Raw genomic sequence first — 24,574 nt, 5'->3', positions numbered from 1 at the left:
ATCCCCAGCTGTGAATCTCATCTCAAGGCATATGATGATTGACCCCAAAGCATTGTTACTTCAGAACATACTGTTTATCTCACTGCACTCCGTGCAGTGGGCCTCCTCATTTTTGGGACTCTGTGCTCATGGAGGTTCCCCAGTTCTAACACTCCAGCAACCTTAAGAATCTCATGTCATACTTTCAGTGCCTTCTACATTAAAGCCGTGAATCTTGATCTTAGGATCCTCTTAAATGTGCATGTTTCTTACAAAGCTTCTGAGGTGCAAGCAGCATATGATTTGAACATGTTAACAGAATGTCAGATTTAGCATTATCCATGATACTGACATATGTTGCAATTTCTAGATATCCTCACCCAAGTCAGATTCAAAATGGTTGAACTTTCTAAATACCAGCTTCCTCTTCTAGACTGCTTGTTCAAAATTGTTGTTTGAGTATGTAAAGACTGTGCTGTCTTTACATTTTACTTTGAAACATAATCTTGTTTTTTCCCCCTGCCTTTTAACATCAAGTTACAAGATTTTCTTAGAGTCAGGCAGAGAAGGAGAGACAGATGTGATGAACGTGCAGATACCAGGGAAGTAGTTTCCTTAGCAACAGCAATCAGCTCCAAGCTTTTGTAACTTACCCTTGCCCTACTCATGTACTTTTTATTTTTCTCCTGCAATTCTGAAATGTGGGCTCTAGACGCCAACGATGAATTTAATCCAAATGCTCTCTGCTCCGCAAAGCACAGCTAAAGAAAAAAATACGTGTGGGTTCCTCCCATCGCCAGCATTAACCCAAGTTACTCAGTGTGATTCAGATCAGCTTTAAAGCATCTTGTGTTCAAGCAGATCAGGCAAACTGTTTTGCTGAGATAGATGAGCTTCAACACTAATCCCTTGTATCATTCTCTGTTCTGCGACACATTCATCACCATTTTCCAATGCCCAATTAGGTGTTTAAACAGCAAGGTGAGGGGAAAAAAAAGAACAACTCTGGGCTCTCTGGGCTAAGAAGGCAACACGAAGCAATAATACCTAACTACTTTGCATTTTTCTTCCAAAATTTCCAAATAGTCTTATGCTTAAAAAGTATTGTATTTATTTTAGGAGTTAGGAAATAGAAATCTAGAAAGATTTAATGTCTTTCCAAGATACACTGAATTGATGGTAGACAGAAATAGATGACATATCACTTAGTTCTCTTCCAGTTGTACATCTTAGTTGGTAAAAATCCCTGGCTTCCTAATGCAGCCCCCATCACACAAGGTCTTCCATATAGTGTGTTAGAGAAAGTAACAAATGTTTCCATCATTTATGTTTATATCAATGTAACTAAGAAGAAGAAAAGGGGCTTTTATATATAATTGTAGAAGTCTGTGTCTTTTTGTGATGTAATGACAATAAAGGCATAGTAAAACAGGGTTGTCCTCTTTGTTTGGATTTTATGGTGATATATTCCTCCCCAATTTTTTTTTCCCCTGACAGTCAGAATTATTGTTTTGCCTGTGCTGGCATGCTATAAATACTAGATCAATCTTATAGGCTATAACTGAGATAGCTTTGTAGCTGTCGTCAAGAGTGACAAATATCCTGGCAGGATTTCCTTGACAGGCACTGGCAGAGCTAAATGCTTTTGCAGACAACCACAAGTACTAGACTATTCTTTCAGCTGGGAGGTACCACGTGCAGTGCAAAAACGGCATTGCCCACTCTGCATGATGGCCCTTCTCTTGCCCTGTACTCACCTGAGGGTCTCTGGAGCTGGAAAGCCAGACTCTAGAGCCAGAGTGAAACATAACTCACTGGACTTACATCTCTTTCTGTGTAGTAGACAACTATGACTTTGCTGCTGCAAACTGAACCAAGTAAGTGCAGACCATACACATTTTTGAAATTAAAACTGATTTATGTGCATCAACATTTACTTCTTTGTGCTTCTTGAAGAAATTTCTATGAATTTTCTTTTCCCATATGAAAAAGATTGCCTTAATTCATTCCTCAAGAGTTTTGACCAGTTTGCAACTTAGTCTGGAGGACTAAAGAAGATTAAATGTGTTCTGTCAGATAGAGTTCAGTCAGCAATATTCCTAGACTTCTTCGTCTTCCACCAACACCACTATCATCATTTTGGCTGGAGATAATCTATTGATTAGTGAATAAGTTGTCTCTGTACATTTATTTCTGCCTAAGTTGTCATGACTGAAGACGAAACACCTCCTCCACTTTGATAAGGGAGAATCTTATCAAACCTTGGTGCTTTTTGGGCCTCACTGGGAAGTCTTCTCGTGAGGTCATTTTTTAAAATACCACATAAACAGATTATTTAGATGCTTTATAAAATGCCTATCTTCTAGAATTTCCATGTTAGAGCTGGGACGTGTAACTGCTAAGACTGACGTGCTGGAACAACTTCTGTTAGTTGTTAAACAGAGCAAGGATTCTTTGCAGTTAGATTATATATATATATTTATAAATACATATATCTGCAATTTGCTAAAAAAGCAGTGAATAAAATAAACCATAAATAGCTGATTTCCTACACATAAACAGTTAAGATTCTAAATTCCTGTATCAACATATTCACAATCCGGTATTTTTGCATATTGCTTAAATTAGAAACAGTGAGCTAAAAGTGGTTCCCACCAAGGTACCCTACAAATTTGAAAATTGAGCTTACATGTAGAAAAGACTAATTCCACCTCAATCACCACAGTCCTACCGGGGAGTATGGTCAGACAAGAATTTTTCTATGAGATGTTCAGCATTATTGAAGCATTCCCTGGGAATGAAGCATTGGCAGCAAAGAGCTATCATTAGACTAGGAAACCTGTCTTTAATTCAAGGTTTAGGGCATTGTTGGAAGATAAGTGTTGATTTTCATCTCTCACCAACAGTCAAAATACATTTTTTTTCCAAATAAGCTTCTGCTTTACTTGCTTTACTGCACTGATGCAGACTTTTTTTTAAAATTTTATTTTATACAGTGCTATGCTAAATTTTGTTAAGAATTTCTTAAAGATTTTGGTCTTTTTTTGACAAAATCAGTGACTGGTAACCAGGTATATGTTTCAGCCTCTTTGGATCCTTAAAAAGAAACAAGAAAATGGAATTAGGACACAAGGATATGCAGTTAGAACATGAGGAAATTAAATGAATATGAGAATTCAGATTGGACATTACAAAAAGGTTCTTCGCCCTGAGGGTGGTTGGTCACTGGAACATACTTAGTCACGGCTCCAAGCCATGGCCAGAGTGCGAGGAGTGTCTGGACAACACTGAGTCATATGGTTTAGTTTTAGGTAGTTTTGTGGGGAGCAGGGAGTTGGACTCAATGATCCTTATGGGTCTCTTCCTACTGACAATATTCTATGACTTTGTGAATGATAATGCTGTTCATATTGCTTTGGTTTTGAATGTTTCACATGCAACCTTGAGCAAAAGGTATATATTTTAAAATAAAAATGATTCCCTAGGACAGTGAGCGGGAGGTGGTGTGCCCTTTCTAGGCTAATTAATATATCCCAATGGATACAAAAATTTCACAGACAGGAAAACCAGGATGAAATCACAATTCTTCCTATTGAAAATAGATGCAGTGTCTTACCAGACACTGTTCTTGTAGTAACAAGAATATGTGAAATGATGGCTTTCAGATTTACAGATGAGTCTACCCTCTTTCACAGATGTAAATCATATTGGGAAAGAAACTGCTGAAGAAAATAAGGGGACTGCACAACAGTTCTACATAAAATGGATTTTTCTTGAGTATTATCTCTTATCCTGCACATATTTTTATCCTGAACAAAAGGAAAAGCCAAAGGAAGAAAAACGAAAACGTATTAAATGACGTAACCCCTTCCAATATGAGAGCTGACAAACCAATAAATACAAAAGTTCATAGCCCCTAACAGTGTGATTAAAATGAGAAGGAATCAGCACAATGTAAGCTGCTGTATTCTGCAAGATACTGATTTTTTCTTTAAAAATTGAAGACTTCATTATTTGATAAGATAATCACATATGCATACTGTGAAGGATAGTGATATAAATCTCATGCAAAGTGGTACAATACTGAAAGAATTGAATAAATTATGTCACTCATAATTATTTTTCATTAATATACTGACTTTTAAAGGGTGTCAGTGGTGGGAAGGGAAACCCCTGTGTGAGATTCCTCACTCAGCATTGACAACAAACCTTTCTTGAAACATCTTGCTTGGGTTTTTTTAGTCCTGAGGTGCTTTCAAATAACTTTTGTCCATCCCAGGCAAATATGCTGGGCAGTATAATTTGGTTTACTGGTGTGGTAAATATCCTGAAGTTAATAAATGACTAGCACATAGGGATGCCCATGGACCAGGAACTACTCTCCAGTGCAGCTCCACCTGCTCATTTTTGATGGAGGGCTCCATTACCACAGATCTGCCAACAAAGCTGTTATGCTACTGCTCTCAAACCCGTCCCAATAAAATGTGGGGTTAGTTAGCAGGTTAGGCAGGTTAGAGAAGCTGTCACCAAAGCCAGATTAAAGAGCACTTGTGTAGGAGCTTTGCCATCAGATTTCAGCGGTGATGAATCCTGTGGCAGGTGGCACTGAGCTGTGAAGGGCAGGCCAGGGTAATGCTTGTCCTCGCTGTTCTCACAGCACTCATCTGTCTTCATCCTTGCTGTCCCCATAATTTTCGTATGTACCTGAGTTTGTACAACTGAAATGGTAGATCTTCACCAACACAACACATCATCTCCTTGTGTCCTCTTTCACAGACAGTATAAGCACAAAAAATGTTGTGTTTGAATCTGTTTTAGAGAGCATAAAAGTCTACAGTTTTTGGTCTTCAGAAGAGCATTTATGTTTGCATTTTCCTATACTCATTGGGAAATACTAAAACTTAGAAATAAACTGTACTTGGGATTGATTAAAAGACACCTTGAATTAAGCTGGTAAAGTTTTATACTGATATTTTGCACTTGGAAATAACTGATCTTCCCCCTCTCTTTCACTTTTTCTCTTTTCCTCTTTCACTTGTTCCTAGACATGTCACCATAAATTATTTTTCTCTTTCCATGAAATATATATCTGCAGAGCAAGCCATATATAACCCTAAAGAGCAGTTGAGAGATTAACAGGAGCACAGCCCTTAGGAAAACCAGGAAGCCATTCCTCACCTCCCTTCGGAGAATACAATGGACCATGACAATAACAAAGCCTTGTAATGAATCAAATACTGCAAAAAGTATCTGAAATAATATTGATCTTTTGTCTGTCATGGCCAGAACTGCAGACATCCAAGTCAGTGCTAGAAGTGGCAACACCACACAGGAGCTCCAAAGGGATGCCCTATTGAAAAAAAGAGAAAAGCAGCATTGTAATATTGTAAAAAAATATTAAAAGCTCACTATTAAAATAAAACATATTTAAGGATGTCACTTTATCAATTTAACTTGAAAATCATAGAAAAGAATGTAACAGTTACACTTTATGTTCTAAAGAATATCCCATATTCAGTTAATAAACACATTTGCAAAATTTTTTTAAAGTATTTAAATGTGCTTAGCACTTTATACAGTGTTAGCAAACACAGTTGTCATCATCAAACTATTGTCTCACATGCACTGTATAAGATTTGTAACAAGAAGATGTAAATGATCAGGACTAACATGGCATTACTGGCGGTGGTGGCTGACAAAGCTGTTGTTGAAACTACTCCACACTTGGCACATTTGAGCGTCAAACCGCTATGAGGCTCACTCATCTGACTGCAAACAAACAGAACACCCACAAAAAGAACAAAATATTGAATCGTCACCAAAAAACGTTGCTACTGAAATTTAGCTTTTAAATATGACGTCATGCAAAAAAAGTAAGTAGACTTCGAGATGAATGCTCTATATTGCTGAAAACCTGTACTTTGTACCTTACATTATTGTTAGCTTTAAATGTTAATGCTATGGGGCTTAATTTCATGCAAACTTTATTTCTTCTATTTAGTCTAAAAAAGGCCCCAAATGTGATCAAAACTGCTCAGTACACTGAAGTAAACATAAGCACGTGCTAGGATAGACACACAAAGTGAAATCCCTCTATTCAGACCTGATGAAAGACTGTTGGATCCAAATATGCTTGAGAAAGAGCACAGGTCACTTAAAAGAGGAGTGCGAAGTATGGATCATTACAGAGCATTAATAAGGAAAGAAACCTGCAAAATTTATTCAAGCATCAAATCAGTATATGCATACTGTATAGTCAGATTTAGTGACCTGCATGGTCCACTAATACCTGGAATGGTTTTATTTATGCCATATGAAGGTCTGAATACAGGGCTTTGAAACATATGGAATCTGATGAAATAAATATCAGTTGGTACTAAAAAAAGGGTGACCCCTTTTGCTTTTTAATAAAACACAGTACACAAGCATTAAGCTCAAAGCATTTTGTATAGACACTTGTACCTCTGCACCTGTCAGAAGAGTTAAAGGACAAAACCTGGAATTTAAGTTTTCTTTTCCATACAGCATGCATTTAGCTTCTTGAATCAACTAAATAAATTTTCCTATTTTTCCTATTCCTTCTCTTTCTGCTATCAGAACCAGGAATAACCGTAGATGACCAAGATGTGATATAGCTGACAGGAAGGATGTTTTACCTATTTCCAGCTGTAAAGTGGTAAGCAGGGTGAAGATAAGTAACATTTTGGGTTTTTTCCCAGTTATTTCAACCAACTGAACTTTTTGCTATTGCCAAATCCAGCACACACAAGACTTCTAACATACTGCCCAAAACAACATTGAAATCCAGTGTTTTCCACTTTGATAAACCAAATGATGATTTTCCATTAAAAAGTGCAGTATATTTCCCATAAAAAGGCAGTTTCTTCCATAAGAAAACAGTGAGAACCACGATCTTTTATAAGACAATTTTGGGGTGAGAAAATAACTCAGTGAATCCACTTCAGTTGGCATCAATTAAAAATATAGATTAAAGAATGAACTAGAGAAATGCCTTGGGTAAGTACAAACTAAGCTTGCAAAAGTACTTTCTGTCTTTGCCTGGCAGTGCTTCAGCATTATTAGACTGGATTATTCTCTTTATCTCTACAAAACTGCTCTGGATCTTGCCAATAATAATAGAACTTTATGTGCGTATAAGCCGAATGCAAATTTTCAGCCTGGGCATTTGCATATTCTTCCTCTTTTACTAGGAAAAGGATTGAGATCATGATTGAGATCCATCAACATATTTTTTACCACTTGTTGATTCTCCATATGCTTATTAAGGTGGTAAAAAGCATATGGGGTTAGTATATTTTGCCCCATTCACTTGTTTTAAATCCTAGAGCTGAACTTTTGACTGAACTTTTGACAAATATAGGTTCAATGTTTGCCAGGAAGAATGAAGTTGTCTTCCTTAGCGTGGCTGGCAAAAGATGCTTCAGAAATGAGCAACAATCACCTTTCTAGAGGAGATCAAATGATGAACCAATTTCTATGCCCCAAAGAATGACTCAAGAGATGTCATCTGCCAAGTAGTATCAAGGAATGCTGTTGCCAAGCCACCATCTCATAATATCACACAAGGCAAGATTGTTTCTCATTAGGGTATCTACATCTTTTCCCAAAATATCTGGATTATTTCTAACAGAACAATCTCTGATTCTTTAGCCATTTGTTTTAAAGTTAGATTATTTTAAAATAAAATACTTCTTTACTAAGTTGCACGATTAGAAAGTGAGTTATTTGTTTCATCAGGAAAATAAAGTATAAGCAAATAGATTTCTATAGCCAACAACTGAGTAGCTGGGGAAAAAAAAAAAAAGGCAGTTAAATCTAAATTGAATATCCTTGCAAAATGTACAAAGCCAAACCTGTGGCTCTCCCAGCTCCGTATATCACTGGAATTAGAGCATATGTGAATTTGATTTAGTGATTACTATGTCATTGCTACTTTTGAAATAATTTGGGTAGTTTTATACTATTCCAGATTTCACTAGTGCTGTTACAGAGTTAAGAATGCAATGGAGGAATGTAGAAAAAAGTAAGGTAATGAAATTAATACTTTCTAATGAAAAATATGAAAACAGAAGAAATGGAATTACAGGGTTTAGAACGTTTGTCAAAATGGTGGAAGAACTGAAAACCAGAAAGACTTAATTGAATTCATATGAAATGCAAATCACACCAGCTGAAGCATAAGAGTACTCATCTAACTTATTAGAAATGCTGCTGTTAGTTACATGGTAAAATAATTAAAAGTGAAACTGCAAGAAATTTACCCATAGCAGCAATACATAGTAAAATGAAGATACCATCGTTTATCATTGTTAGAAATTCAGATACTGGTGAAGTTAAACTACAACCTGGCCCAAAATACAATACATGAAAATATAGCTGTAAAAAATCATTATTCAAAGTTTAAATATACTTTCATAAGCATTAAGAAGGTGATGATGCAGTTCTGAAATATTTTTCTCCAATATGCAAGTAATCTAGGTTTGCTGCTGCAGTACTTCATTTTCACCCACTGAAAAAAGTTTCTGATACCACCACTGTCATAATCTTTTCTTCTCATGATAATAGAATTTTAATGTAAATTCAAGTAAATAATCAATAAGAAACATTTACCTTTTTCTTTTTCTTTTTTAAATCTTAAACCATGGGTGTTTTTTTACTTTGATGTTCTTTTACACTAATTTAGAAAATACACCTATGTAGATGTTACGTGGATATAAGAACAAAGGCAAATTCTTAACGTAGACAAAATGGCAGAATAACATTGACCTAAGTAAGGGACTTATTGTTATAAAATATATAACAGTTAACACAAATGAATAACATTTATTGCCACAGTAATTAAATTTGACAGCTAGACAAAACCAATCAGTTCCTTCAGTGCACACAGTTCATAAAACTGTTTTCCTAGATGCAACAGCTTTACATATGTAACCATCTTGTGAAAACTCTGCTCAGATTTGTTTAAGCCTCATTCTTATTAACTTAATACTGTTGTACTTGTGTTTTATTATATTTAGTTTGTTTAGTTGCATTCCCTCAGGGTAACGCAACAGCAGCTTTTGAGATTAATGGAACCTGTTAGAAACACGTTACACTGATATAAAAGTTCACAGCAAAATCAAAAGCTTTTTTGGTGAATATCTGTAATTGAAAATTGGTGATACAATTTTAATATGCTTTAAAATAATCCAGTGGTTGCTTACCCCGCTCTGTGTTTGAGTTTTTTATCTAGGATTCCATCTCTGGAAACAAGTTTATTAAATACCAAAATGCCAATCACCATGTTGACCTGTCAAACAGAAAACAAACAGTTGATCTTTCAGTGCCTAAAAGAAAATATTGCATCCTGGCCGTATTGTACTACAGGCCTGCAAAATGCCTCCTCTTACATTTCTGAGTATTCCTTCAGAAATCATGTAGTGACCAAAAGGTCATATTCTCAGAAAGGTGACATATACACACACCCTGCAACTGGCTCGTTTTTGAACCTTGAATTATGCCTGATATCAAGCTATTTATGTGTACATATCTGATGGCCAGAAGCTTGAGTAAGATAACCTTAATATTTCGTCAGTTTTCATTGCAACAATATATCCTATTCCAGGAAAACCACTGCAATTTGAGTTCTCTGCACAGGGAAGAGCAAGTCAGAGCATAGCTTCCTTTTAAACAATTATGGTCCATGTGTGTGTTCCCACTTACGCAGAACCAGGCTGTGGTTTTCCATAACTTCCTGCACATTAATCACTGCCTATGTCATTCACCAAAATGTCAGTTTTGAGCCTTGTTTGGCTGCAATTTACTATTTTTGTGGGCCAGAAGAATTCCTGGGATGTCTGTTTAGCTCCATTAAAGTAAATGGTGTTATGATCACATACATGGGTTGAAGATCTAACTGAAAAAACATTAGTGTTTCAGCAGTTGGACTTTGGCTCTTAATGGACATACTAATGGCATTTAATGGACAACTTAATGACTGTTATTATCCATTTGTATTATTGAACTGAACTCTACGAACCTGTCTCTTCATGGCCCTGAAAATAGGTAATACCAATTTTTGAATCTATTAAATAAATGCTCCTTTTTTTATTTATTAGGAAAGGATAATCCTTTTTTCTTTTCAAACTGGTTTTCCAATTCTTGTGCCAAAATACCTAATTGTTACTAGTCTGCCCTGCCAATTCTTTTTCAACTCTATTTTCAGCATTAACATTTTTTAGCTGATGTTATATAATTCTTTGGCTTCATATGCTTAGGCTTAAGTGGCTGCATGGAACAGCTCCTTCCACAGCTACCAGCTAATGGTAGGGCAAAATGCAACTGTGAACTTCAAACATCTCCGAACAAAGACTTGCCAATTAAACAGAGAACATACAGTTACTTCCATGTGAAAATTATAACTGGCTTTTTGTAAACATCCTTGGCTCCTCTGCCGTGACAGAGACTGTGAGTTGTACAAAAGGATCCTGGCTTGACTCCAGGCAATGATGAGACAAACTCTATGGGAGTAGTAAACATCCATTTCAGAAAAATTCACGTAGCTGAATAGCTATATCTTTGATCACTAGTAAGACTGATTCCTTTTTACAAGAGAAAATCAGAAATAACCAGTGCTGATAGAGTTATCATAGTACAAAATTTTTGGATTCAAAATTTGTAAGGGAAAAATGCTAAATAAATTGTTGTAAAACATCCATACAGACTGCAGAGCAGATGACTGATAGCTGATGGCACAGGTAGGATGTAATTCATCTTACCCTGAAGTAGACATCTGAAATACCTCTGATGGTTTGATCTCTAAAAATATGTTTTTTTCTTCACTGACAATGAAATATGGCTGGGGTAACTAGCTTAGATGCAGAAATCTACATTGCAGATGTCTACAATTAAGCAGAAATGAATCCCACACCTAAATGCATGTCCAGAGATGTGGAAGATTAATACACAAACGAGTAACATTTCCCAGCTATGACAATTTTTTTCTTTGCATTCAAAAGCAGTAGCCATGGAGAACTCGCTGGCAGGTTCCACTCCTGTTGCTTTTGCTGGCACAGCAATCCACTGTCAAGCAGCACTCTATCAAGACTGTCACTGAGTTTCACAAGGCAGTGACAATTGCGTAGATGCTGCTGATAATAACTCAGTGATGCCTGTAACAAGTTTTCTGTGCCACTAATCAGTACATTATTCTTTCACAGCTTACTGTGTAAACATGGAGAGATAATTGGTATAAAGAAGTGATATAATCAAATGAATCATGCATTCAAAATACCAAAGGTATATTAAACAACAGTGATCTCAGTATTTACAGCAAAATGCAATGTTACTTTATAGCTAAGCTTTTATAATTGAAATGGCACTTTCTATCATTTCATACAAAAATACTGGAAATTATTTTAATGTTTACCAAGACAACAGCAGCTGCAGGTCCAACGAAAGCATAAAGTAGCCCTCCTTCCAGAGACAGCCAGCAGCTGGAAAGAACATTAGAGAAGAACTAACACAAATTAAAAATAAGTATAACACATTGTCAAGAAAGCATTACTAATCACTACAGCATGTTTTTCCGATGTATGAGATTCATATGCACACACAAAGAATAATTGCTTTGTTGATATGAGGTAGAGAGCTGAAAGATATTTCCATTACCAGAGGTTAACAGTTAAAAAATCTTTAATGTGAGTTATACATAAACTGAAATGCCTAAAATGTACAAAAAGCAAAAGAGAAAATAAGTCCGCAAATATTTATTGAATCTCCTCTAACCATGTATGATGAGTTAAATGAACAGGTCTTGCCAAGTAGGTATCTAGAAACATTTCTAGCTTACCATATCTGATACTTCTATACTTCAAAGTGATGAAATGGTCAAGTACATGTAATAAAGAACTTCAGAAAGAAACAGGTTTCTGCATATCCTGTTATTTAATAATTGCTACTAGAACTACACCTTAAAGACAATATTTCCCTTAGAGAAAAATCATATATGATCTAACTGTTCTGCATTCCCTGTAATATTTTGCAAACAATTTAAATGTATATTTTAAAGCATCTGAAAACTGTATTTTCTGGAGACCTCCTAATCTCAGAGAGTTTGTCATTCTGCATCAGGGCTTTCACTGAAAACCATCAGATTTCCAAACACAGAGCACTTACAGAATCAAATTCTAAATATTTGATATACTATGATGTAAAGCTTTTCATATCTGCAAAAGATCAGGAGCTTCACCCACTGAAGTAAATGCAGCTGTGCTATTTTCCCAGTGATTACGCATTCAAAGAACAGCATGTTTATTTGAATGCATGATCACACCTACATATAAGGAAACTCAAGTGTATACATTCAAATAATTTACTTGGATTTCACATGCAGAAACATTCACATCAGAATCACACATATCTTTATTTTCCAGTACTGGGTTTTTACTTTTAAAATCCAAGTAAAACAAATGCAAGCACATCATAATATTAATGGTCTGCTAGGGCTGGTATTCTCACTGCAAAGAATAAAAGCGTTTTCCATTGCAGTGAAGCCATCTGAAAACTGTCACATGAACCCAACTGCACCAGTGTTCTAAATTCTGGAATGATAAATGGATGCAAATAGTTCCTATCTGCTTCACCGTTAAAAAGGTAATACATGCCAAGCTATTTTACATCCTACCTCAAAAATCAAATACAACACTAATGTTCAATTTATTTTTGCAATGTCAAAGAAAAATGCTTTCAAAATTTCTGCAGTTTTTCTTACTATTTTTTCAAAAGCTAGGTTATTATTGTCAGTCTGGGAAGACAGACTTCTGAGAGGGGGAAATGCATTCGTAGTGCACTTCCTCACCAGTATGAACTTTTAAACTTAGTGAAGATGACCACTCTGAGTAATTAGGACTTGTAATTAAATTTTTCATGTTTATTGGGAGACAGAAGCATCAGTTCATAAAAATAGTTGATGTATTGTAGTTTGAAAGTAATTTCAGTTGCCTGTGTTGAAAAAAGGGTCAATGACAGGTTTTTTCTTAATAAAAAATAAAAATCAGTTTCTAACACAAAACTTTTTGAGACCAAGGGAGAATTGTTCCTTCCCATTTCCATGTTGTAAATGGCTGTTCAAAAGAGTGATTTCCATTTAGAGGCAGAGATGGGAAAAAAATGTAGAGGTTGTCCTTTTTTACACTTAGCCTCTTTTTTACACAACCTGAATTTTCAACAATCTGGATTTTCACCAATGTGTGACATCTTATTGCAATGTACTCAACATTTCCTAGTTGATGACTGAAATTCATTTTTCCTCAATCTTCTGTTGAAGACTTTCTGAAGACAGATTTTCAGGTGCCTTCCTACACCAAAAGGCAATTCTTTTCAATTTTTTACTATTTTTTCCTTCTCCTCTTCCTTTGTTCTGATAGCTTTTTTTTCCCCTGTGCTTTATAGTTGTTTTTATTTTGTTCTCTTGTTCTGTCTTCTTTCTCCCTGATGTGCACATAGCAGAAAACCATATAAATTGATTAGTGTTAAGAGCAGCCACTGGTGGCTTTATGGGACCATGTTACATGGTCATAAAATTCTGCTGAGTGATGAAGCATCTGTACACTTGCTCCTGTGTCCTGTACATTTTGTGAGTTTTTTGATGCTCTCCAGGAGATTGGTTCCTTCTCTTAAGAGAGCATGGCAAGATCGTGACTATGACAGAGTTTTAATTTTTGCTGATGCAATAAATTCCTAGAACTTATCCGCACTCTATGTTAACATGAGCAGTTCACACAGGTTTATTAACTATAAGTTTCAGTAGTGGTGCTTTCATAGCTCTGATTTTCTAAAAAGAGATAGCAACAATATTTATTATAGAAATGGCTGGAAAAAGCTATTAAGCTTTCAGACACTCTAATCTTTTCCAGATAACCTGAAATATCTAAAAACTTGTCTCTGATTTAGGAAATCCCTTCAGCTTCTGTATCTCTATCACTAAAAGTGTCTGGGTGAAATATTTTCCTTATGTAGTTTTAAAAATACAGCAATTGAACCATCTAATAATTTGGACTCAGAAAAAAGACAGAAATCAGAGACTGATGATCACAGAAACAGCTCCAATGTGAACAATTCAAGCACTCTCATCATACATATACCATACAAAATTGAGAGGTGCTGCAAAGATTCTTGGACCTTCTCCCTTTCCATGAATCTCTTCATGTGTGGGATTATGGAACTGGAATTAATTCCTTAATTTTCACTTTTAATGTTCTCCATTTAAAAGCTTCATTTTCAAAATGAGCATCTTACAGACCATGAATAGTTTGCAACAGGGCATGTTTCTGACAGCAGCATGTGTGTAATTGACTGCAGCCAAATAGGCAAAATATAGTGTAAGCAATTAAAAACCTTACACAAGTGCTTTAGTTATGGTGGGAGGAGCAGGACAGGAGCTCTGCTTTTGCACTGCCCAGCAGTTGTCATGAGATACAATTCTTTGCTGCCTTCTGGAGTGGGACAGCACATCAGCTGGTGATGGAGGAGGAAATCTCCATTCCTTGTCTTCACTGTTTTCCTTATGTAATTCTGATGTCAAATGCAAACAAAACGTATTTCCAAAAAGATGAGAAAGCTGACTTATGGTTCTATTTGTCCCTTGTATGCCTTCATTTGTTCTTTTCTCCCACAGTACCATGTCAGCTGGATTTGGATCCTGGGAGAAGAGCTGTTACATGTACAGAAACCCGCTCTTTTTTACTTTCCAGGTTACTCTTAATGAATGATTTGTTGCTTTGTCTGAATATTTCAGAATATCCTCTTTTAAAAATGCATTCAGTCCAGGAAGGAAGCAGGAAGCAATGTTAACTAAAGCAAGTCCTCACACATGAATGAATTCAGTAGAGCAAATGTAATGGGATTAATCCTGCAAGGGACAGAGCTACATCCCCAGTGGGGTCTGGACATTGTTATTTTGTGATTTGTAATTCTCACAGCCTAAATAGTTTTCCAGTTGTGGTTCAAGGACTAAATAATAAAAAAAGACAGCAAGATGAGTACATAGTTAAAAAAAAAAAAATCAGAAGAGTTGGTTCTCAACATAACCTTCAAAAGAGGGCTAAGACCACTGTTGCACTTGCCAGCTCTAAGTGCAATTAAGCATTTCAGTTACATAAGACATTCCTCATTAAAAAACTCAAGAAGCACATTGTCACAGTTTAAAACTACAGAGCTTAGTGGTTGGAGCCAGTACTCAGAAGGAGATTTGGTTTTGAATTCTTACCCACCCAGAGCTGAAGTGCCAAGATGGTGAGACATACAAGGAAGGGAAGGGGAATCCTGATCTCACCCAGTGATGATGCTAAGGAGAATAATTAAATATTCATTGAAGCAAGGACTTGACCTAACTCATCCACATCTCTGATGAATGCCCTCATTGCCAGTCTACAGAGTCATATTTCCTCTCTTTCTGTCCAGATGCACACTCAATTTCTTAGGCAACGTGAGGAGAGCTCCAAACAGGCTGCCCAAAGAAAACACACTCTTGCATACATAATGGTGGTTGGAGCACACCACTGGCAGAAGGAAGGCCCAGCTCCTTCTTCATCAGAAGACCAAAGGGCAGCCTCTCTGAGGAGTTAATTTTCCGAGGTGCTAAATACACACTGGAACCAGCTAGGTGGCTAAACAGGACCTGCATTAGTTGAGACTAAATGAAGCACACAGATTTCCTCCTTTCTGTCTCTCAAATACAGCACAGCCCAGGAAATGGGCTGGATTAGGGTGTCCAGGAGACAGAAAGGATGGATGGGAGAACTGTTTTGAGATGTTTGAAGGGCTTTGGCTCCAAGCTGCTCAGGGGCATTAAAGTTGAGGTACTTGCTTGGTGTGCAGAAACCTGGGTGCCAAAGAGACTCTTGCCAGTACAGTTTTGGACATGTTTAAAGGCTGGCAAAGGCTACCCATAACATTTAAAATTCTCTTTTGTAAATCTACATAAATGTTAGGTGTCTAAGTGTATCTAATGATCAATGTTCCTTAAAAGTTTACTATTTCAAAATCTCAAACAAAATCTAGGATTCCTGGTGCTTTGCTGAGCTCATTCCAAGACTGGCATGCTGTTTTCTCTAAGTTCTTTTGTGGATCACTCAGTGACTCTTAGGGCAATTCCAAGTGTGAATGGATACCTGTAGAGCCTTTAGAGTGTGCTATGCAGTTGATGGATATGACAATCTTGGTAATTAAAAACATAATTTATCATTTCAGATTGACTTACTAGTGAGCTGTTCCATATCCTTTTGTCTTGGTAAAGCCTATTGATATTGCAACCACTAATGCTGGCAGTCCTGAAAAAAACCAAAACAGTAATAATCATCAGATGCTGAGTAAAATATTGTTGTTCTGCCTGGACAAAAAAATGACAGGGCAAGCTAATGCAAAATGGACAATTTTACATGGAATGAATTATTTAATGAAGCACATTGCTATTGTAGGATTTGTTTTTCTAAAGCACTGGCAGGGAGGAGGACACTGTTTTCTGCCCACAGTGTACCACTTTGATGTAGCTAAATTACTGGTACATTTGACAGGTCTTAACTAGAAAGAGGTTTCATGAATATTCAGAGAGTGTTTTTTTCTTGTTTTATTTTGATTTCTTGATATTACACTACTTTGCTGAAAATCTTCTAAAATTTTGTTAAAATATATTTATAAACAAATGCTATGATACACATCAGCATACCTTGAGCCTGAGATACAGTGGAAAGGCTTCTAACCTAGTTTTCCTTTTAGTAACATTGCTGTCTACTATCTTTCAGTTTTACTGAAGAAAATGATGATATTCTTGACATTGCCACTGCATTAAATGTTTCATTCCAATGATTCTTAGGAAATTAGTTTTACTGACTTACCCCATCCAAGGCACAAGAAACGCTTCCTTATGAGCCGTGTCCTAATTTTTCCAGTAACAGCCATATATGACTGCCACGCTTCTGTCAAAACCCAACAGAATGAAGCTAAGAAGAAGAAGTGTAAAAATGCGGTGGTTGTGGTGCAGATGCCCTGCAGGGAGCAAAGAGAAGCTCATGCTGAATACTTAGGGACACTCATTTCTGTTTTCAATTCAAAGAGTTGTCATATTCTATCATCTTGACCTTTATCCTTAGCATCCACTCTCCCTTTTCTCCCTTTATGATGTGGTGGCCACAAAGAGCGAGAGAAAGAAAGAGAAATGTTGATGGGGATTAAGCAGAAGACGTTTTGACTTGTTTTCCCAAACACTGAGTGTTCTGAGCAGGGACAAAGACACAAAATAAATCATTCCAGCAGATTTTTCTCTACACATTTACTTTGACCAGGGATCATTGCAAAGCCATTCTGGTAAACCAGTTACAAAATTACTGATTATAAAATCACACTGAGCTGAACAGAGAAAATGTGGGGATACAAATGCTCCTAATTGCGAGTTAAATTTTATTTCCCTCCATGAAGAAAGACTCTGATTACAAATCTAAATTTGATTTTTTGATTTTTTATTTAAATTTCATAGAACTTTAACCTCTTGGAATACACTGCCTTAGATATTTTTAGGCAGGTTTAAGTATCATAACCTTAACAATTACCCTGGATATTGTTTTTATGGGTATCAGTAATTTGTCATCTGAAAAGTATTTTGAGCACATGCAGTTGGCTTTCCTTTGTCACTGAAGCCCTTAATTAAACTTCACATTGTAGCTTACATAAATGAGCTTCCTGGCATAAATGATGATCTGCCCTCCACTTTGTTGCTTAAAATGCCAGTAGCAGGCTATAAAATGCAGTCTGTCTAGCACCGCAGAACCAAAACCACACCAGTAATGTTGAGAATATCCTTAGCACAATTTATCCTTAGCACAATCTAAAGTGTCAAATTATGTTAAGATTAAAAGAAAAAACAATTCACACCCCAAACATCAATGATGTAAATTCATGAAAAAATGAAAAATGTAGATATTACTTTATGCATCATACACATGTAATGGTTACCTTACACTTAGCTTTTTATTAAGGCTAGGTAAAATTTTTTACTAAAATCCCAGCTGAGCAAACTATTTAGGGAGAGAATATGTATGTTCCTACTTATACATAGGTGATTGCATATATTGATTCAAGGCTGATAGGAAGGATATGACATATATGATACCCATATATTACACCATGCATCTTTTTTAGTTCATTTTACATTCTTAATAACTTTCCAATATGTTTTGGTTTGAATTTTCCATGGTGTTAATTTTTCCAGATTCTTATCTGTAATCAGTTGCGCTGGTTAACTCCAATAGCTATCTGGAATACATATCTGATAGCTGATACCAGCTGATATTAGTATTAGCTGACATCAACCTCTGAACTTTCAAAAATTTATGCACTTGAAGAGTCAAAACATAATGATTTCCTGCTTTGAATTTACAGATGTGACAAACACTTTGTCTTCAAATCCTGAGTCAAATTGTCTATTTAAATCCAGAGGAAAGGGGCTCTGTACAATTATATACAAGAGAACTGTTAATTTAAAAAAAGCAATAATGTAAACTGGAAAAAACCAGCAGATCTTGAAAATGCACTAGTTATTCCATCCTAGGCTTTGCCATTAATTCTTATGTTTAGATGTCGCTAAAGTATATGTATTCATAAAATCTATCCAGTTAAAGCCTGACTAGTAGCAGTATTTCCTGTATATGAAACCCCTCCACCCCACTTACTTAAAATGAAAGTTCTGCAATGAAACACACAATAAGTACAATAGAAAAATCACAAATGTCCTTTCTTTAACTGCTGCTTCATACGTTATGAATTCCTACTATGCAATTTTAATTTGCTTTCCTATCAATGTTCTTGCAAAAGCTAGAGAGTTCTGTTGGAGCAAGAATTTGACAACAAAATTACTTTTGAGGAATAGTAGAGAATTTTTTATGCAGGAACTGCATAGATAAAAACATACTCTGACAAAAAAAAGGTGAATATACAATTTCCCTTGTAAATAATGCAAATACAAACAAATCCTGATCTTTTTGGTGAAAACACTGCGAACTCTTATGGTTGACTTGAGTGCATACGTAGGATTTAATTCATAATTTATCCTCTATACTGAAAAAAAAGGAGAAGATGATAATCTGAGACAAATGTGGACACAGCTACTGTGGAAGAGAGAACTGTGATGAAAATGTTAATGATTGTGTTGAGCACAAAATGAGAAAACAGCAGCAAGTTTTATGAGAAGCAATCTGTGCTCTAGCTGGAATATATGACTGCTGATTATATCTAACTTCTGAGTGGCAGACAGGGGTCTTTAATGAACAACAATAGTAAGCCTGTATCACTGATATAACAGTGTATTTGCATCACATGCCATCAGAAAGATGCAAATCAGCCTCAAAACATCGCCAAACAACCGCTGTGGGATTGTGATGACAGATTCATGTGCAGGTAGTGCTTGCAGTGATCTCAGCCTCCCTCCCTGCAAGAGAGCCATGGCAAACAAAACTGCCCCCTCCCAGACACAGCCATGGGCTCAGCACAGTTGTCCAATACCCCACTGGAAATCTGGCTTTTATGTACTTCCTTATTCTTTCACTTCGATAAATAAATAGGGAAACAATGCTGCTCTGTCTGGGAAAGCACTGTATCTGGGAAGCCAGTTTCCACATAGAAACAAAAATTCATTTTTACCAAAGGTTGTTATTGAACGGGCCATTGAATATGTCTAATTTTAGAAAGTACATATCAGCATTTTTTCTTTCTCACCAGGTTATGGACTACTGCCAATTGCTCCTTCCTCTCCTCTTCTTCCTTGGCCAGGGACCACCACCTCCCCTCACCTTCCTGCACATGCAGCAGCATCACTCAAACCTTGTGGCCCATCACTCAGAGAAAACCACAGTATATCAGCCTGCCTGCACCAAGAGATAGTGGCACACATCTTCCCCATTGCTTTAGGAGATGCTTTGCATTTGCTTCTAATTCTAGTTTATTAAAACTCACTGAATTAATTACCTGTGCTGAGCACCTGTCAACCTGCAACAAAATTAATTTTAACAGCCTAATTTATTCACTATTTCTTCAAGCTTCTGAAATTAATTTAACTGTTACTCTAACCTCTTCTTCCTCTCATTGCTCTTGTTCTTGGCTCCCCATATGTACTTGTAAGTGGGGAGTGGGGGAAGGGAGTTCTTCTGTCCTCAGAATGCATAGTTTCATGAACTTTAATTGAGTCTCAGGTGTTTAGCTACCTGGAATATCTAAGTAAGACCACTCATCCCATTTTAATAAACAATATACTATTGAAAGCAAGAACACACATCAGGTATCAAATTATTTACTTCTCTGATACTTGTAAGACACCTACTTCATATGAGTGTACCAAAGCACAGCTTAGAAATGTAAAAAAAAAATGTAAATTCAAAGCTATGTGTTCTAGTGATTCATATTTTTAACGTAATAATGATGAGTAAAGTAGAGAATGCATAATTTTTTATGACCTGTAAATGTAGGTCATAAATGTAACCTCAAAATAAGAATTTATCAGTATTCTTTGAGCAGCTGTCTGTTGTGTTTTGGGTTTTATTAACAGAACAATGGTATTTTTTTAACAGAATAATGTGTGGATTTTTTTTTTAATAGCAGTGTCTTCCACACAAAGGCAAAGAGAAGCAAGAACACCTGATTTGTGTTCTTGCCCCGAAACAGGTTCTTTTTCCTTCAACAAACTTGTGAGTCCTGATAAACAGTATAAGAATCAAAGCTATTTGAAAATGAACATGAAAAATGAAATCTGTACTGGTGATAGAAAAATGAACAGGGCTAAAATCCACTTAGATTATTTAATGAAGTAGAAATGAGAGGTAGTAGAAAACCATTTAAATAATAAAATTTCTTAGAGATTGTAATCTTGCCCTTGACTTATCTCTGAGGAGATAAACCTAAGGAGAAAAATTAAATGGGTGCTATTCTTATGATGTTCTGATCATGCACTGAGTTCACAAACAGCACTTAAAGACCACAATAATGAATAAATGAAACAAAGAACAAACAAAGCAAAGATAATGCCAAGGACACAGTAAAAAGCAGAAAAGTAATCCTATGACAAAATGTGTATATTTTATTGTCTTTCGGGGATTCTTAAGCCATGAACTCTCAAATAGTGTCTTTTTCTTCTTTAAATCAAAAATGTAAATTCACAAAAGAAAATACTGCTTAATATTCTGAATTTTATTTCTTTATTATCACTTATTTTAAAACTGATTTGGGAAATACAGTATCTTTACCTCAAGAACAGCAGACTGTCAGAATATAGGGAGACAGTATATTGGTCAGATAATATTGAATGCTAGATTAAATACTGGTTTAGAGAGTAAAGTGACGTTAAAATAGATGGACATTCAGAGACTGTGGGGCAAAGAAGCAAGAACTTTCTTTTCAGGAGTGGTTTTCTGGAAGAGAGACAGATTTTCAATGAGAAAAAAATATGGCAAGGGAGGCTGCCTCTTCAGTTGCAAACATATTTGAAACTCTTAGGATCTTAAATGCCTGAGAAATCATAGCTGAAATCTTTCAGGTTTTTCTTCCAGGATCATTAATGTTGCTGAGACCATAAAGCTTTGATGATACCATTTAAAAAATCCCATGTTTCTTTCTTTTGGCAGACTCCAGTGCTGCTAACACCACTTGCTCAAGCAAGGAACTCAGGAAATCTGATACTGATATTGAAAATAGCAATATAGTGGAAATAATTGTTCTAAAATAATGTTATTTGTGTTTTCAACCAACAGCTATGAAACTCTTTAATTAACACAGAGAAAAATTTAGGGATCTTCTAAAAGTTTTTTCCATTGTCCTTAGTAGTTGCAGACTCAAATGGTTTAACTTCATTACATTTTGTTCTGATATCTCACATGATAGCCCAGAATAATTATCATTTGACTTCATGTGCATTTGTGTGATGAGATATGCATAGTTAATCATTATATTGAAGGATTCTATATGTGGTACAAGACAATGTGACTGGGAGACTTTACCTGGATTTTTAAAGCAAGCCACTTTCAGTGCAACAGCAGTAATCTTAGAGTAGTTAGGCGATCTGCCTCAAAAAGATAATGAGTAATAACTAAGGACACCCAATTTTCTGTCCTTCTACTCAATCATTTTGTTTACGCACAACAAGCAAGATGCCTTTCTAGGTTCTGATAAATAGCATATAAGCTGGCTGTAAATGACCTAGCTCCTTCTACAGTTCCTTTGATTTATTTTACAATTACACTCTCATCTTTATCAACAGCACAGCAATCTCACAGCAAATTTTTTCTAGTATCCAATTTTATTCTTCTTTTCTTTTTGGTATCATAGGCAAATTATCACAACATTTGCTAAACTTTGGGACCATTTCATGCACCGAGTGTCAGGGTGCAATATAATTTGTTCTGCTACTTTGATTTAAGGTTTGTTTTTCTTCACTTCTGGAATCTGTCCTTTTATCTGACCATATAACCACAGCGATCCTACTGCAGTAGTATAAGTAAATCTGGAAGTAAACTTACGGTTTGAATTGTATTTTTTCTCTGCATTTGTGCTTTCCATATATACTTTTAATGTCTGTCTTACTATTTTCACCTAAAGTCTCTTCAGATACTTTACTAACAAATTCAGTTTCTGCTCCTCTTTTACCTAGATTTACCTTAAAGGTATTTCTAAAAACTACTCATCTATGAGTAAAGCATTTACAATCTCTTTTCACATTTATTTATGAAGACCAGTCAGAATGTCTCACATTTTTTCCCAGGTGCAGATCCCAGCAAGAGAAGTGCTGTTTATATCTGATCCACTAGAAGTATATGGAGCCTTCTTTTTAACTTCTGCCCTTTGCAGTTACCTTTCTTCAAAGTTCTCCCTTAATAGCTGTTGCCTCTATCACTCATATCAACAACCTCTGCACTTAAATCTTTCACAGTATAGTTGTACTTTGGCATCCCTCATGTTATGTCTATAGAGAACTGCTGGGTTGTATTCAAAATAATTCCTCTGCTAGCCCCTATTCTTCTCCAGATCTTATAATACACATAGTACAAAATAATTCCAGCAACTAGATGTGAAGGGATAGTCTCCTGTCTTTTGGCAAGAAAAAGAATCCATTAAAATTGCTAGCTGCATGTGCAAACCTTCCTCACTCTGTCATGTGGCAGAATGTCTACACCAGTAACAGCAAAGGTATCCTTTATGCATTGGCATGCGCATAAATTGTTAGGGAATTCCTTGGCACAGTTTTGACCTGAGCCAAAAATTGTTCTCCCAGCCCAGGCCCACACAGAGACTGAAAGAGGGCCTGGGCCAGGAACCCTTCCTGACAGTCAAAGTGCACTCAGTGTCCTCCTGCCCTGGAGGGCTCAGGTGTATGGTATGGAAGCCATGCTGTGCTAATTTGCCTTGGGACTATAGAAATATTTGTGGCTCATTTTGGTGACTAGGCTGGATAGAGGCAAGAAGTCCAGCTGGATAATTCATATTATGCTGAGCTATGACTAATATATGAGACAGTAAAATTCATTCCATGTTGTTTACCACATTCTCTGGAGATTGTCAGTTCAAAGCTCAAGTTTTTATTGTTTAACTTGGAATTGCTTTCTTGGTGACATGCCTACAGAAAATTGAAAGCCAGGTGGAATACAGTTCTCATACAATTTCCTTACACTCATACTCATTTTAGTCCTCCTCCTGGTTTGGATTGTTATTGCCAGGTTATATTTAAGCAAATGAGGTCTGAACAAGCAGTATCACAGAACAGGTTACTCAGAGGCAATTTAATTTCTTCGATTACAAAACCTGGCAACAGAATCTCTTCCCTTTCTGCCTTTGTGCTGTGAAGATGTAAATTTTTCTGGGCAGGCAGGAAATGAAGGAATAGGATCCTCTATTTGTTTATAGGATTAATTCAGAAGTCAGTGGAAAGACTCCCATTAATTTAAGTGGGTTTTATACTGGGTGTTACACCTATAGAATAAGGGAGGAAAGGTGCATGAGCAGAGGCTTGTGATCTCGCTTCTCATCTTAAGTACTTTAAATGTTTACAAAGTATTGGATGAGCATTTTTTCTGGTAAGTGAATTTGGCCTACTTCACATCATGAATTTATTGTATTGGCTTTGATGCTAAACACTTTAAACAAGGTAAACATCAGCTCTGTCAGGACAAAATAACAATATTTTAACTGTGACCTCAAATAAATGTGTTTTGAAGTTTTTGAAGCTCAGAACAAGAGGTTTACAGGCAGATATAAAAGAAAATAAGAAGCCCTTTAAAACTCTAAGGCATAAAATCAATTTATATAAAAGTTTTTCAATTCCTTCCTGACTAATTAGTCTCAAATTGCTATCACAGTGTTGTAATAGTGATGCTTCCCTGTGCCAGAGAAGACCGTTTCCTAATTGTCTTTTTTTTCTTGGTGGTGGGTTTTTTTTTTGGCTTTTTTCTTTTTTTTAAACAAAATGAAGTGATAATGCTCAGTTTAGGTAAAAAAGTGGAAATCACTGGTATGCTTTCTCAAAACAACTGCTTCATTACTGAGCTATTGAGGAATGAGAATT

General features: G+C 36.1%; 1 protein-coding gene across 13 annotated transcripts in view; it reads right to left on the bottom strand.

Moving 5' to 3' along the window:
- ADGRB3 (adhesion G protein-coupled receptor B3) overlaps positions 1 to 24,574 on the bottom strand; it is a 452,569-nt gene that overhangs the window by 26,710 nt on the left and 401,285 nt on the right. For 12 of the 13 annotated variants that reach the window (XM_048298456.1, XM_048298463.1, XM_048298464.1 and 9 more), the window contains 6 exons: positions 16,875 to 17,025; positions 16,241 to 16,310; positions 11,408 to 11,474; positions 9,204 to 9,289; positions 5,650 to 5,748; positions 5,158 to 5,329 (listed from right to left, as the gene is read on the bottom strand). In XM_048298456.1, coding sequence (XP_048154413.1) covers positions 5,158 to 5,329; positions 5,650 to 5,748; positions 9,204 to 9,289; positions 11,408 to 11,474; positions 16,241 to 16,310; positions 16,875 to 17,025 — 645 coding nt within the window. The remainder of the gene's footprint in view (positions 1 to 5,157; positions 5,330 to 5,649; positions 5,749 to 9,203; positions 9,290 to 11,407; positions 11,475 to 16,240; positions 16,311 to 16,874; positions 17,026 to 24,574) is intronic. The other variant, XM_048298462.1, reaches the window with a different exon arrangement.

The sequence above is a fragment of the Corvus hawaiiensis genome, chromosome 3, assembly GCF_020740725.1.
Source record: "Corvus hawaiiensis isolate bCorHaw1 chromosome 3, bCorHaw1.pri.cur, whole genome shotgun sequence".
Taxonomy (NCBI): Eukaryota; Metazoa; Chordata; class Aves; order Passeriformes; family Corvidae; genus Corvus; species Corvus hawaiiensis.
This window is presented reverse-complemented; position numbering and strand designations above follow the sequence as displayed.